General features: G+C 48.1%; 1 protein-coding gene across 2 annotated transcripts in view; it reads right to left on the bottom strand.

Annotated features, from left to right (window-relative positions):
• trim65 (tripartite motif containing 65) overlaps nt 1-12,721 on the bottom strand; it is a 38,317-nt gene extending 25,596 nt beyond the window's left edge. The window contains exons 1-2 of one of the 2 annotated variants that reach the window (XM_068057888.1): nt 12,246-12,721; nt 9,298-9,393 (exon numbers count right to left, since the gene is read on the bottom strand). In XM_068057888.1, coding sequence (XP_067913989.1) covers nt 9,298-9,393; nt 12,246-12,668 — 519 coding nt within the window. In that variant the 5' untranslated portion in view covers nt 12,669-12,721. The remainder of the gene's footprint in view (nt 1-9,297; nt 9,394-12,245) is intronic. The other variant, XM_068057887.1, reaches the window with a different exon arrangement.
• Nucleotides 12,722-14,052: the final 1,331 nt, after the last annotated feature.

Raw genomic sequence — 14,052 nt, 5'->3', positions numbered from 1 at the left:
TAAGAAAAATCTCCATATAAGTGCATCTCCTGATTCCTGCGTCAGTCACTGGTCAGTCAGGGGGGAACCTTCTGCCATTAAAACATCTGAATAACTGTCTGATCCTCTGATTGATCATCTGGGCCTCCCTGATCTGGATGGTGCCTATGGTGAGTTTGAGGCTATGCAGGCCTTAGTCAGTGCCACAGCTAAAATAGTGTGCACTTCCTGCTGACATCAGGGACCGACTTCTCTGTGGCGGGCGACCTGTATGTGCCTGATTTCAGGCTAGTCAAGGTGGTGGGGGTGGGAAAGCATATAGAATGCAATAAAACACCCCCACACCACCCCCCCCCCCCCCCACTACCCCCTCTCCCTTCCCCCACTGCCATCTTAACCCCATCCCTTACCTTTCCTGCTGATTGTGGCGGTGGAATTAAAATACCCTCTGTAATGTGGGATGGTGAGAGCAGCTGGCTCCCAGTATGGGGAATTAATGCACCAAAGGAAGCAGCATATACTGACTGGATACAAATATTTGCCCTACTTAGAATGAGCCAGCTCACTAAAGGTGATAACATTCTTTCTGCCTCTTTCTGAGATAAGCAAAGCATGCAAACATCAGCCAAGCATGTCACACCTGATTCCCGCAAAGGGAAAGCTGACAGCTACTGTGAGTCAGACAGTCAGAATAAATGCACTTACGTTTGTGCGGTACTGAAGTACTTTGACTTGCAGCAATTGCTCCTGGGTAGGCAGCCATCTTATGCACAGCACGATTCCACAGAGACCAACAAGGTGGTTGCTCAGCTATTGTTTTTAAATCATTCATTCTCAGGTTGTGGGTGCGACATGCAGGAACTGGCAAGGCAGGCATTTATTGTCCATCAATTGAGAAGCTTACTAGGCCCCTTCAGGGGACAGTTAAGAGTCAACCACGTTGGTGTGCGGCTGGAGTCACTTATAAGCCAGACAAGGTAAGTATAGCAGGTTTCATTCCTTAAAAGGTGAACCAGTTGGGTTTTTTTTTACAACAACCCAACAGCTTCATGGTCACTTTAGTGAGACCATTTTTTTACCTCCAGGATTCTCTTCCTGTACTGCATTCAAATTCTCAAACTGCCTTGGTGAGACTATGAACTCACAGCTCTCTGGATTGCTAGTCCAGTAAGATAACCATTACACTACTGTACCTGTGCATTGGTTAGCCTGCTTATCCTCAAATTGTACCGTGGAATCTCTAGCATCTACCTGAAACGGAAAATGGGCATTGGTTTACCATCTCACCTAAAAGACTGCACCTCTGACAGTGCAGCACTCCCTTACTGTTAGCCTAAATAACAGACCAGGGAGAACTCCTCTGCTCTTCTTCGACATGACAACATTGTATCTTTTACATCCACCTGACATAGGTTAGTGATTGCTAGATTATCAAAATCATTGGAGGGTAAAAATCAGACACGGTTTAAAATGGGTGCCTGACTCGAAGCCTTCCCTTTTCAGCCAGGCAGTTTAGATTAAAACTGGGACTTATGGATTAAATTCACTGGAGGGCAGACTTGAAGCTATGATCATCTGACCCAATGTCAAGACTAGCTCCAACTGAACCCAAGCTGTCAGTGGCAATATCCTGTCAGTTGCACGGTATATAGTGTGAGTCATAGTGTGACTCAAGCTCCTTCGTCCCAACGCCTCACCACCTGTTTAAATAAAACCAGTGGATAATAACAGAGCTGGAATGCATTTAAACCAGTCACACGTCCCAGGAAGTTCTCCCCGCATTCCTGGTTAATATTTATCCCTCAACCAACATCATTAAAATAGATTATTTCATCAAACATTGATTAAAGCCAAATGAGGTTTTTTTCAAATGACAAAATTGGCAAATTGCCAGTCCACAGTGCAGATACACTCAGGTTAAAAAGGGTAGGAGACAGGATTTTTTAAAAATTATTTGTTCATGGGATTTGGGCATTATTGTCTAGGCCAGCATTTATTGTCCACCCCTAATTGCCCTTGAGGTGGTATTGGTGAGCTGCCTTCTTGAACCACTGCAGTCTGTGTGGTGCAGGTACACCCCCAGTGCTGTTAGGGAGGGAATTCCAGGATTTTGACCCAGCAACAGTGGTTGGTTGGTTGGCATCCATCTACGAAAGATGATGGACACACAGCAAACAATCCATTTAGCTGTTTTTTTTCTGTTAGTGCACCTATTGTTGATGGCTGTGAAGGCCAATCCTTGACAGGCAGGTTCTGCCACAAGTGCTGCACGTGAATCTGCCAAGTGACGCTGAGAGATGTTGTTTTTGACGTTGACGCCCATTGCCAAGCTGGTCATTGTGGTCGTGCACACCAGTCTACAGGATGTGTCGCCAGCTCCCTCTTTTGCTAGTTGGTGACTCCCAGGTGCGATAGTCGACATTCAGGGCCTTCATGTCACGCTTGCAAGCATCCCTGACGTGGAGCTTTGAGCGCCCCACTGGTCGTCTGGCCCCCGCTACCACACCATACAGAAGGTCCTTGGGTATGTGACAGTCTTTCATCCTGTCCAATCCACCGAAGCCGCCTCTATTTGATTAGTACCAACATACTTGGGAGCTCTGCCTTTGCCTTTGAGAGGACTGCCACATTTGTGATTTTGTCCTGCCAGGATATAATGGCAAAGATGGAAATCATTGAGCTTCTTTTCCTGGTAGCTGTAAGTCATCCATGTTTCACAACCATACAGCAAGGTGCTGAGAACACAGACCTTATAAACCCATCAGCTTGGTCCTAAGGGTCAGCTTGGTGCTATCCCATGCGCGTTTTGCGAGTTGGTCAAAGGTGGTAGCTGCTTTCCCTATAAGTGTATCGAGCTCTGCATCAAGGGACAGATTGTCAGTCACTGCAGATCTAAGATAGCAGAATTTGCTAACCATTTCCAGTGAGGTCTTTTTTAGTGCGGTCAGGGGCAGAGCTGCAACACCTTGTCCCATGACCCGAGTTTTCTTGACACTTATAGTGAAGGAGAACAAGTTACAGGCATGGGAGAGACAGTCCATGAGTCTTTGCAGCTGAGTTTTGGAGTGAGCGATTAGCGCAACATCATCAGAGTAGAGGAGTTCACTGATCAGGACGTGATGGTGTTTTGTCTTTGCTTTCAGCCTTGATAGATTGTACAGCTTGCTGTCTGACCTAGTGTGCAAGTAGACTCCTTCCATATATGCAGGGAAGGCGAAGGTCAGGAGCATTGTGAAGATGCCAAACAGAGTGAAGGCTAGAACACTCCATTCTTCACTCCAAAACTATTGTAAGTGAAGCCATCAAACTGTACAGTGCAGTACATGATGTCATGGAAGGAGCGGATAAGACTGAGGAGCTTCGGTGGACAGCCAATTTTTCCCAAAATCTTGTAGAGCCCTGCTCTGTTGACGGTGTCGAATGTCTTTGTGTGATCTACAAAAGTAAGATAACAAGGTATACTCTGTACCCCACACTTCTCTTGTAGCTGGCATATGGAGAAGATTATGTTCACAGTAGATCTGCCTGCACAGAAACTGCACTTTGCTTCGAGATATGCTCAGTCTGCAAGTAAATGGAGCCTTAAGTATGTCCCTAGCAAAGGCCTTCCCTGTGACACGAAGAAGCGAGATGCCACTGTAGTTGTTGCAGTCTCCTCTGTCGCCTTTGTTTTGGCATCATGCATCTCCTGTGGAAGAGAGCTTACTTTCCAGCTTAGCAGGAGGTGGTCATAAAAGGTGTGGCAATTGATGGGTGAGCAGTTCGGGTGGGATTCTGTCCTTGCCTGGTGTCCTTTAATTCGCTAGGTGGTCTATGGCCTTCACAAGCTCCAGAGATGTGGGTTCTTTATCTAACTCATCCATGACAGGAAGTTGCAGGGGAGCGTCACGGGCAGACTGGGAGATGTCCGACTCATAGCAGTACAGCTCGCAGTAGTGTTCAGCCCAGTGGAACATGTTTACTTCTGTCGATGAGTACTTCACAATCTGTCGACTTCAGGGGAGCAACTTTGGCATGGCAGGGCCGAGCACCCTCTTGATCCCTTCGTACATAGCTCGTAGATTTCCTTTGTCACATGCACCCCAGAAAGTTCCACAGCTCCAAACTCGACGGCCCGCCATGCATCAACATCCCTTGCATAAGCAATGATGTCAAATACCAGCACTTCACATTGTTGCTAGAACACTTGCTACCCACCAAAGCCTTAATGGGAAGCACAGACGCTGGCATCAATGAAGTTTGGAAGACAATAAGCTCAATCATCTATGAAGCAGCAGAAGCATCATTTGGTAAAGGCGGAGCCTGCAACAAGGGTTAGCTTGAGATTTACCCAGCTCAGATGATATCGGTCATTGATGCAAAAAACAAAGCTTACGCGATGCACAACATAAACCCAACAGCTAAGAAACTACATAGCAAGAATGTAGCCAAGGAGCGGGAGGTACTGCGCAAACAAACACTGGATCAGCTTATGTCAGTGACAGTGAAGGAACGGCAATATAGTTCCAAGTCAGGATGGTGTGTGGCGTGGAGGGGAACTTGCAGGTGGTGGGTGATCCCATGGATCTGCTGTCCTTGTCCTTCCAGGTGTTAGAGATCATAGGTTTGGAGGATGCTATCAAAGCAGCCTGGGCAACGTTGCTGCAGTGCATCTTGTAGGTGGTACACACTGCTGTCACTGTGCATTGGTGGTGGAGGGAGTGAATGTTTAAGGTAGGGTGCTGATCAAGCAGGCTGCTTTCTCTCAGATGTGTCGAGTCTTTTTAGTGTTGTTGCAGCTGCACAACAGGCAAGTGGAGAGTATTCCATCACACTCCTGGCTTGTGGCTTGCAGATAGTGGACAGACTTTGGGAATCAAGAAGGAAGTTACTTGCTGCAGAATTCCCAGCCTCTGACCTCTCTTGTAGCCACAGTCTTTTTGTAGCTGGTCCAGTTAAGTTTCTAATCAATCGTAACCCCCAGGATGTTGATGGTAGGGGATTCAGTGATGGTGATACCTTTGGACGCCAAGTGGGGATGGTTCGATTCATTGCCTGGTATTTGTGTGGCACAAATGTTACTTGCCACTTATAAACCCAAGACTGAATGTTGTCCAGGTCTTGCTTCATGAGGACACAGACTGCTTCAGTATCTAAGGAGTTGGGAATAGTACTGAATACTGTGCAATCAGCAGCGAACATCCCCACTTCTGACCTTATGGTGCATTGCCCTGAGGAACTCCTGCAGTAATGTCCTGGAGCTGAGATGATTGACCTCCAATAACTACAACCATCTTCCTTTGCGCTAGGTATGACTCCAACCAGCGGAGAGTTTTCCCCCTAATTCCCATTGACTTCAGTTTTGCTAGGGCTCCTTGATGCCATACTCAGTCAAATGTTGTTTGATGTCAAGGGCAGTCACTCACACCTCATCTCTGGAATTCAACTCTTTTGTCCACGTTTGGACCAAGGCTGTAGTGAGGTCAGGAGCTGATGAGGTATGTTACAGAGTATTAATTAGGTGTTTACCAATTTTGGGCTTTAAAAGCCTGTAGATTGTAGAAGGAAGGGAAGACTGAGGGAGGTGAGGAGTTCCAGTCACATGGACCCTAAAGCACAGAAGCAGACTATTCAACCCTAATGGTCTATGCCAGTGTTTATACTCCACATGAGCCTCCTCCCATTCTAACTCATCCCACCCTGCCCCTAATACCCTCGATTCCCTTCTCTCTTCCCCTTTAAATGCATCAGTGCTCTCAGCTTCAACCATTCCACATGGCAGCGAGTTCCACATCTCAGTGTTTTCTGTGAAGTTTGAGGTCCAAGGTGAGAATGACCCTCAATGTGAAAATGAAGGGAAGAGAACTTGCAGCTTAGGGGGTCCAAAAGGAGAAGAGTCAAAAGGAGTATTAATCACAGTACTACTGATAAAAGACAAGAAAGGTTGCAAAAAACATGAGAGAGAAGAACGTTTATGGGTGGAATTTTCATGGTCCTGGGGGAGTGGGCTTGAAGGTAGGACTGGGTGGAATTTCAGAGAAATACACATTGGGGTTCCCGCCACCAGGCAATCTTCCTGCAGCCAGCTCAGCATCTGCAGAGGCTACCCGCCTGGCAATAACAGGTAACCAACCTGCATAATTAAATGCCCATCTGTGGCTGGATTGGGCATACTGCTGTGATCTTCCCAGCGGCTGTCAGGACCCCCCCACCCCGCACCCACCCCCCCACCCCCCATTGAGGGTGCCTGGAGGTGGCTTTCTGGCGGTTGGCCTGCGGTCTTACGAGGCCTTTTGTTTTATATGCATCCCAATGATGCCAGCCTCACCCAGCTCCAGGTAGTAGCAGGTACATCACCCAAACACAGTGCAACATGATCACTGACATTTGTCGCTCTCTCTTGTCGGAGAAGGTGGCACACAACAGGGAGCAGAGCAGAACTGGTGGGGGTGACAAGGATACCTGCATCTCCCAAACCCTACGGAGATGGGTCTCCACATCATGGTGCCGGCTGTGACACAGCCCGTGCAATTTAGCATTGCTGAGAATATTGAGGGTGGTGGCATGTTCGTGCCTTGTGCCCCTTCTCAACTCTTGCCCACATCCTACTATCTGACATGCTGAGCAAGCTGCAGATGGTGTGACCATGGACCAGTTGCTTGCCTCCCCACTCCCACTTCCTTCATCCCAACCTTTCCCTTTCAGACACCAAAGAACTGCCACCTAACCAGCCACAGCACACCAAGGAGAGCGGGGGTGGGGGGAAGATGACAGAGACAGAGAGCGCAATAGCACAGCACAGCATGGATGAAGAGGCCCCATCACTTGACCTGACACTTGCAGCCACCAGCTCTGACACTGGCACTGTGCGTACCTCAGAAGTATAGAGTCGAGATCTGCACATGGTGAGTCACCGGGCACGAGTGGGCTACAGACAGGCGAGGGGTAAAGGATTGTTTGTTTGCTAGCTCACTGGACAGCAAAGTCGCAGACATGTTCTGCTACTGGGAGCTCAGCTGAGGACCTCAATAGGGTGGCATACAGGAGAACACTGTTGAAGATGCACATCGGGATACTGGGTGCATTGGCTGTCCTGTCATTGTCAAGGAGCATGGAGGAGTCCAGCTCCAACTTGGCAGAAAGCATCACACAGAGCTTCCACTCTCTGCAGCCTCTGCTCCATTTCCCTATCATGCTGCAATGCCTCCATACCTGTTGCAGCCTTAATGTGGACAGGCCACCAAATCCTCTGCCCTCCCTGTGAGGAAGCAGCAACACTCCCTGTCAATTCCAGCATTTCACCACACCTCCAAAAAAACTCCACAGTACTTCCAAAGACTTTGTAATAGCAAAAGTTATTATAAATTACCTTAGCTGAAAGATAGGCGCCTGGCCCTTTAAATAACTCTAGTCCCTGGCCTCTCTCGCAGCTGAACACATGTTCTCTGGTGAGTGGCAAATGAATACCAATGGAAGTTTGCAAACAGAACATCAAATCAGCCTGTGTGTTGTCATGACAGCAGCAGCTCCCAGGCTTCTGGTGCACACAAGGGATGTCTATGTGAACGTCCTTCTCAGCATAGGGCACTGTGTGGGCTGCACTGGAAGAGGTCCCCGGCTTCAACAGCACCGTCTCCAGTAGCACTCTGGATCCAAATTTCACAGCTCATGTCATTTCCCAGTTTATAACATAATGTGCACCCTTCTCTATGTCACACTCATTATCTTGCATTTAAATGGCAAGGATTGCTTACATGACCCACACCTGACTGCCCGATTACTGAACCCCAAGATGATCACCACCAGCAGACAAGCTGCCCATATTCCCAGAGAGGTACCATTCGGCTGACCCTCCTCCAAAACACTTCTTTCACCAAATTTTTGCGCATCCCTCCTGATATCTCCTTTTTTGTCTCTCCATCCATTTCTTTTTCTGCTTATGTCTCAGGCATGCTTCTCTGATCAAGAGGCTGTATGAATGCAAGTTGTTGTCACTGATTGAACATGGTGAGAAATAAGAGCCAGTTCGGGGTGAAGTCAGGAAGCACTTCTTCACACCAAGGGTAGTGGAAATCTGGAACACTCTCCCCCAACTCCGCACAGATCAGAGATCGGACCCAACTCAGCTGCTCACCAAATAAACCCGCTGGACCTTCAGAGGGGCTCAGAATTCAATTCCAATAAAGATGAAAAAATATGAAGTTAAAAACTGAAATTGCAGAAATGCACAGCAGGACTATGAATAGACCGTGTCACTCCCCTTTTGTCTTTCTAATACCTTTTTGTTACCAGAGTTAAACTTGAGGTGTCAGCTGCAGCCCAGTGGTAGTACTCTCACCTGAGGCAGAAGGTTGGGGGCTCAAGCCCACCCCCGAGACTTGTGCACAGATTCCAGGCTGACATTCCAGCACAGTACTGAGGGAGTGCTGCACTGCCAAAGTGCTGTCATTTAGATGGGATGTTAAATTGAGACCTCATTCCCCAACAACCACTGCATCTCTCAGTATACTATGGCAGAAGGGCCTTACACAGTAGCCTTTCCCCGTTGCACCTTTGCAGCTGCTGCCCCAAGCTTTACTGAGTCCCTCAGCACAAAGTTCTGGAATGTGCCAGTGTGCAGAACTTTCAAACAAGCACCAAGACATAGCTTGGCTGGTGGCAAGAAGGGACCTCCCCGTCATGTTCTCTCGGCACGGCAGGAGTCTCACCACCTCCGCACACAGTCCTCAAGGTAGCTGTAGTAGAGAAGGGACCATCGCCACCTCCTCCCCCCCCCACCCCCTTCTGGAATGTGCCTTTGCAAAGCAAGGCTGGAAAGAGATGCAGTGGTTTTTGTTGAGGTTCATCCCGAGCAGCTCCATAATGCAGAACTCAGTGCTCTACAGGCTGTTCCCAGGGACGGACACTGAGATAAACATCAACTGCTGTTGGAGGACCATCAATTCGGTGAAAGATGCTCTTTGGTCTGTCCGAAACTTGCTGGTCTTCCAGTGCAAAGAGCATGACCGAGCTGTCCATGACCGAGTGTTGCAGACTGGTTATATAAATGCAAGCCTTTCTTTCTTACATCTCTGTAGCTTTTTGCACTGTATTAAACCAACAATGCCTCTCTGTTGTAGGTCAGCATTCCTGCCTCTTTTACTTGTTGTTTCCTCTTCCTGCCCATTATTTTGTTTAGTCCTATTATCAATCCCTATTCCTGGACAGCCAAGACCTTTAATATCACTCTTGCTTTTGCTCTTTTTGGACCCACATTGTATTTCCAGCATTTCCTGTTCCCATCAGTAAAATTATACTTTTCCCTAAGGAAAGCTTTGTAAAAATTAGAATAAACATTACCTTAATAGAAATCTTCTGCTGTTTGAGTGTATCAATTAGCCCTACTGTCTTCTTCACTTGCCGTTCCATCTCCTCATGTTTCGCCACAAGTTCATTCTAGAAATATTTTCCAGAAAAGTTAAATCAGTTACTGAATTGTAACAGCTCGATGGGTAGCAGGTTGTGGGTTCAAGACCCATTCCAGAGATTTGAGCACACTATCTGGGCTGGCACTCCAGTGAAGTACTGAGGAAGGGTTGCACTGGCAGAGGTGCCATCTTTTAGATGAGACATTAAACTGAGGCCCTGTCCGCCCTCTCAGATGAACACAGACGATCCCATGGCACTATCTGACGAAAAGCAAGGGTGTTCTCCCCGAGAGGGCAGGCAGACCTCAGTTTAACATCTCATCCAAAAGGCGTAAAGAGTGCTCTTAATGCAGCACACCCTCAGTACTGGCACTGGAGTGTCAGCCTGGATGTTAGCCCCGATTTTAACCTAACGCAGGGGAATTAAACTCTCAACCTTCCGAATCAGAGGCAAGACTTTACCACGGAGCTGAGGCTAGTAGAGTTGTTCCAATCCTATTCGGGTCCCCTCCCTCACCTCTTCTTCCAGTACGTTGATGACTGTATCAGTGCCGCTCTTGGCCTGAACTGGAAAATTTCATTGACCATTTCCAATTTCCACCCTTCTTTCATCTTCACATGGTCCATCTCCTACTCTTCCCTTCCCTTCCTTGACATTTCTGTTTCCATTGCTGGAATTAGGAACATAGGAGCAGGAATAGGCCATTCGGCCACTTGAACCTGCTCCGCCATACAACTAGATCATTCAACCTCAACGCCATTTTCCTGCACTATTCCCATATCCCTTTATATCTTTAATATCTAGAAATTTAATAGATCTCTGTCATAAATATACTCAATGACCGAGCCTCCAAAGCCCACTGAGGTAGAGAATTCCAAAGATTCACCACCTTCTGCGTGAAGAGATTCCTCCTCATCTCAGTCCTAAATGGCCTACCTCTTATTTTGAGACTATGTCCCCTTGTTCTGGAAACCCACAGCCAGGAGAAACTTTCTTCCTGCATCTACCCTGTCAACCCTGTAATAATTTTGAATACTTCAATGAGATCACCTCTCATTCTTCTAAACACTAGAAAATATAGGTCCACTCTCCTCATAGGATAATCCCGCCATCCCAAGGATCAATCTGGTAAACCTTTTTTGCATTCCCTCTATGGCAAGGAGACCAAAATTGAACGCCATACTCTAGGTACAGTCTCACCAAGGCGCTATACAATTGCAGCAAGACTTCCTCATTCCTATACTCAAATCTTCTTGCAATAAAGGCCAACATACCATTTGCCTTCCTAAATGCTTGCTGCACCTGCATGTTAGCTTTCAGTGACTTATGTACAAAGACACCCAGGTCCCTTTGGACATCAACATTTCCCAATTTCTCACTATTTAAAGAAATACTCTGCATTTCTGTTCTTCCTACCAAAGTGGAGAACTTCACATTTTTCCACATTATATTCCATTTGCCATGTTCTTGCCCACTCACTCAGCCTGTCTAAATCCCCTTGAAGCCTCTTTGCATCCTCCTCACAACTCACATTCCCACCTAGTTTTGTGTCGTCAGCAAACTAAGAAATATTCCATTTGGTCCCCACATCCAAATCATTTATATAGATTGTGAATAGCTGGGGCCCGAGCACTGATCCTTGCAGTACCCCGCTAGTCACAGCCTGTCAACCTGAGAATGACCCATTTATTCCTACTGTTTTCTGTCCGTTAACCAATTCTCAATCCATGCCAGTATATTATCCCAATCGCATGTGCTTGAATTTTGTTTACTAACCTCTTGTGTGGGACCTTATCGAAAGCCTTCTGAAAATCCAAATACACCACATCCATTGGTTCTCCCTTATCTATTCTGCTAGTTACATTCTCAAAAAACTCCAACAGGTTTGTCAAACATGATTTCCCTTTCATAAATCCATGTTGACTCTGCCCAATTCTACCATTATTTTCTAAGTGCCCAGGTATCACATTGTTTATAATAGTTCTAGCATTTTCCCTACTAGTGATGTCAGGCTAATAGGTCTGTAGTTCCCCATTTTCTCTCTCCCTCCTTTCTTAAAATAGCGGGGTTACATTTGCCACTTTGCAATCTGCAGGATTTTGGAAGATGACCACCTATCTCTACAGCCACCTCCTTCAACACTCTGGGATGTAGATCAGGTCCAGGGGACTAACATGATTTCGTTCATTCCTCATTCTCACTAGCCCCTTGGTTCTTTAGTATTCCTGGGAGGTTTTTTTAATATCTTCCTCCATGATAGGCTATCAACCAATATCCACTATAAGCCCACGGACCCCTACAGCTACCTGGACTACACATCCTCAAACTCTGCTTCACGCAAAGACACGATTCCATTCTCTCACCATCTGTTCGGACGATACACTCTTTCATACTTGTGCTTCCAATACGTCTTCCTTTTACCCCAACCAAGGATTCCCCCCACTGTGAGTGACGCGGCCCTCAATGGTATCCGGTCTATTTCATGCAATGCTGCTCTCACCCACTTCCTCTCAGAACCATGATAGGGTTTCTTCACTTGTTCCATTACCATTGGCTTTATACCATGGAACTTCTTGTCATTTAATCTCTCCTGCCCTCCACCTTATCACAGACCATCCCTTTTGTTCTTCCTCTTCCCTCCCTCCTTTCACTTGCTGAACAACCTATTACATTTCTAACTTTTGCCAGTTCTATTGAAAGATCACACAGACTTGAACCGTGAACTGTTTTTCGCTCCACAGATACTGCCTGACTTGCTGAGTATTGCCAGCATTTCCCGTTTTTGTTTCTAGCAGTGTTGATCAGTCTGCGAATCCTTCTCCCACTCTGCAGAGGGAGATGCAAGAACTCCCAATGATCGGAAATCTGTTTGCACTGACCTCCCGCTGGAGTCTCTCATCCTCCACGGTGACCAAGTCATGTCCCTTGTGTTCCCTGGTAGCGCAGACAGAGCAGATACACAGGCGGTCCTCCCTGCAGTACAGGTCCAGGGGCTTGTGGTGAAGCTGGCAGCCGGAGTGCTCCACCTCGGGCTGCGGGGGCTCGGACACTCTCAGTCTCAGAAAGCGCACCATCTCATCCAGCACCAGGTTCTTGCACAGACCCTCGGGCCGCTGCACGAAGTGGGTCCTGCAGGTGGGGCAGTCAAAGGGTCCGGCCGAGCTCTGGCTGTCCAAGTGGCCCTGGAGGCACCGCATGCAGAAGTTGTGGCCGCAGGGAGTGGTGACTGGGTCGGTGAAGATGTCCAGGCAGATGGCACAGCTCAGCTTGTCCTCCAGGTCCAGGGGCTGTAGAGCGGCCATGGCGCCTGCAACTAACAGCCGGTTCAGTGAAACTGAAAGCAAAAGCCCGACTTCCTGCAACAACACCAGGCCGCAATAGCGAGTCCTTCCCACTGCAGAGCCTCAGCTGCAGAGAGAGTCAGACTCCACCTGACCCTGCAGCTACTTTTACCTATCAGCAGGTGATTACACAGCAGATACCCCCCAACTCCTCACCCCCAACACCTCACCCCCAACACCTGAACCCCCCAACACCTCACCCCCAACTCTTAACCCCAAACTCCTGAACCCCCCAACTCCTGATCCCCCAACTCCTGACCCCCAACTCTTAACCCCTAACACCTCACCCCCAACTCTTAACCCCTAACACCTCACCCCCAACTCCTCACCCCCAACTCTTAACCCCTAACACCTCACCCCCAACTCTTAACCCCTAACACCTCACCCCCAAGTCCTGACCCCCAACTCCTCACCCCCAACTCTTAACCCCCAACACCTCACCCCCAACTCCTGACCCCCCAACACCTCACCCCCAACTCCTGACCCCCCAACTCCTGACCCCCCAACTCCTGACCCCCAACACCTCACCCCCAACTCCTGACCCCCAACTCCTCACCCCTGACCCCCAACACCTCACCCCCAACTCCTGACCCCAACACCTCACCCCCAACTCCTGACCGCCATTGGATTCCTCCTCCCCCCTCCCCATCACAGCTCCTTCCCCCCTCCCCATCACAGCTCCGTCCCCCCTCCCTCCCCATCACAGCTCCATGCCCCCCTCCCTCCCCATCACAGCTCCATTTCCCCCTTCCCATCACAGCTCCGTCCCCCCCTCCCCATCACAGCTCCGTCCCCTCCCTCCCCATCACTGCTCCATCCCCCCCCCCCCTTCTCCTTTCCCTCCCCATCACTATTCAAACCACCTCTAACTACTGTTTCCTTTTATTAATTCACAGGTTGTGGACTAGTCTTTCTTTTATTTAGCAAATTAATTTCACAGTTGCTGTTTGGGTTGGAGAAGGTGAGTTTTAGACCAGCTTTAAACAGAGTTCACTCAGGCTCTGCTTGTAGCTGCACCTTGTTAATTAGATAACTGGCTTAAAACCAGTTTTCAGGGGCTAGAGTCAGACAGTATAAAAGTGGGCCATCTTATAGTGCTGACTTTGTTTGCACTGGAGTGCTGACTTGGGGCTGCATTAGAGTGCTAAAGTGGGAGTTTTGTGACTGAGGGAGTTCGGTGAGGAGGGAGCGAGGAGCTCCTTTCATTTCCTACCTGTCCTCAAAGAGCGTGAGGGAGAGCACAGCTGACTGGTGAGCAAGCCCTGGTGGGTATTTTTCAAATTGTAAGTCATTGTTTTAGCAAGACTTAGTTGATTTATTTTTTTATTATAACAGTCTTCTAAAG

The sequence above is a fragment of the Heterodontus francisci genome, chromosome 26, assembly GCF_036365525.1.
Source record: "Heterodontus francisci isolate sHetFra1 chromosome 26, sHetFra1.hap1, whole genome shotgun sequence".
NCBI classification, from domain to species: Eukaryota; Metazoa; Chordata; class Chondrichthyes; order Heterodontiformes; family Heterodontidae; genus Heterodontus; species Heterodontus francisci.
Note: the sequence above shows the minus strand (reverse complement) of the source record. Positions and strands in the feature narration are given on the sequence as shown.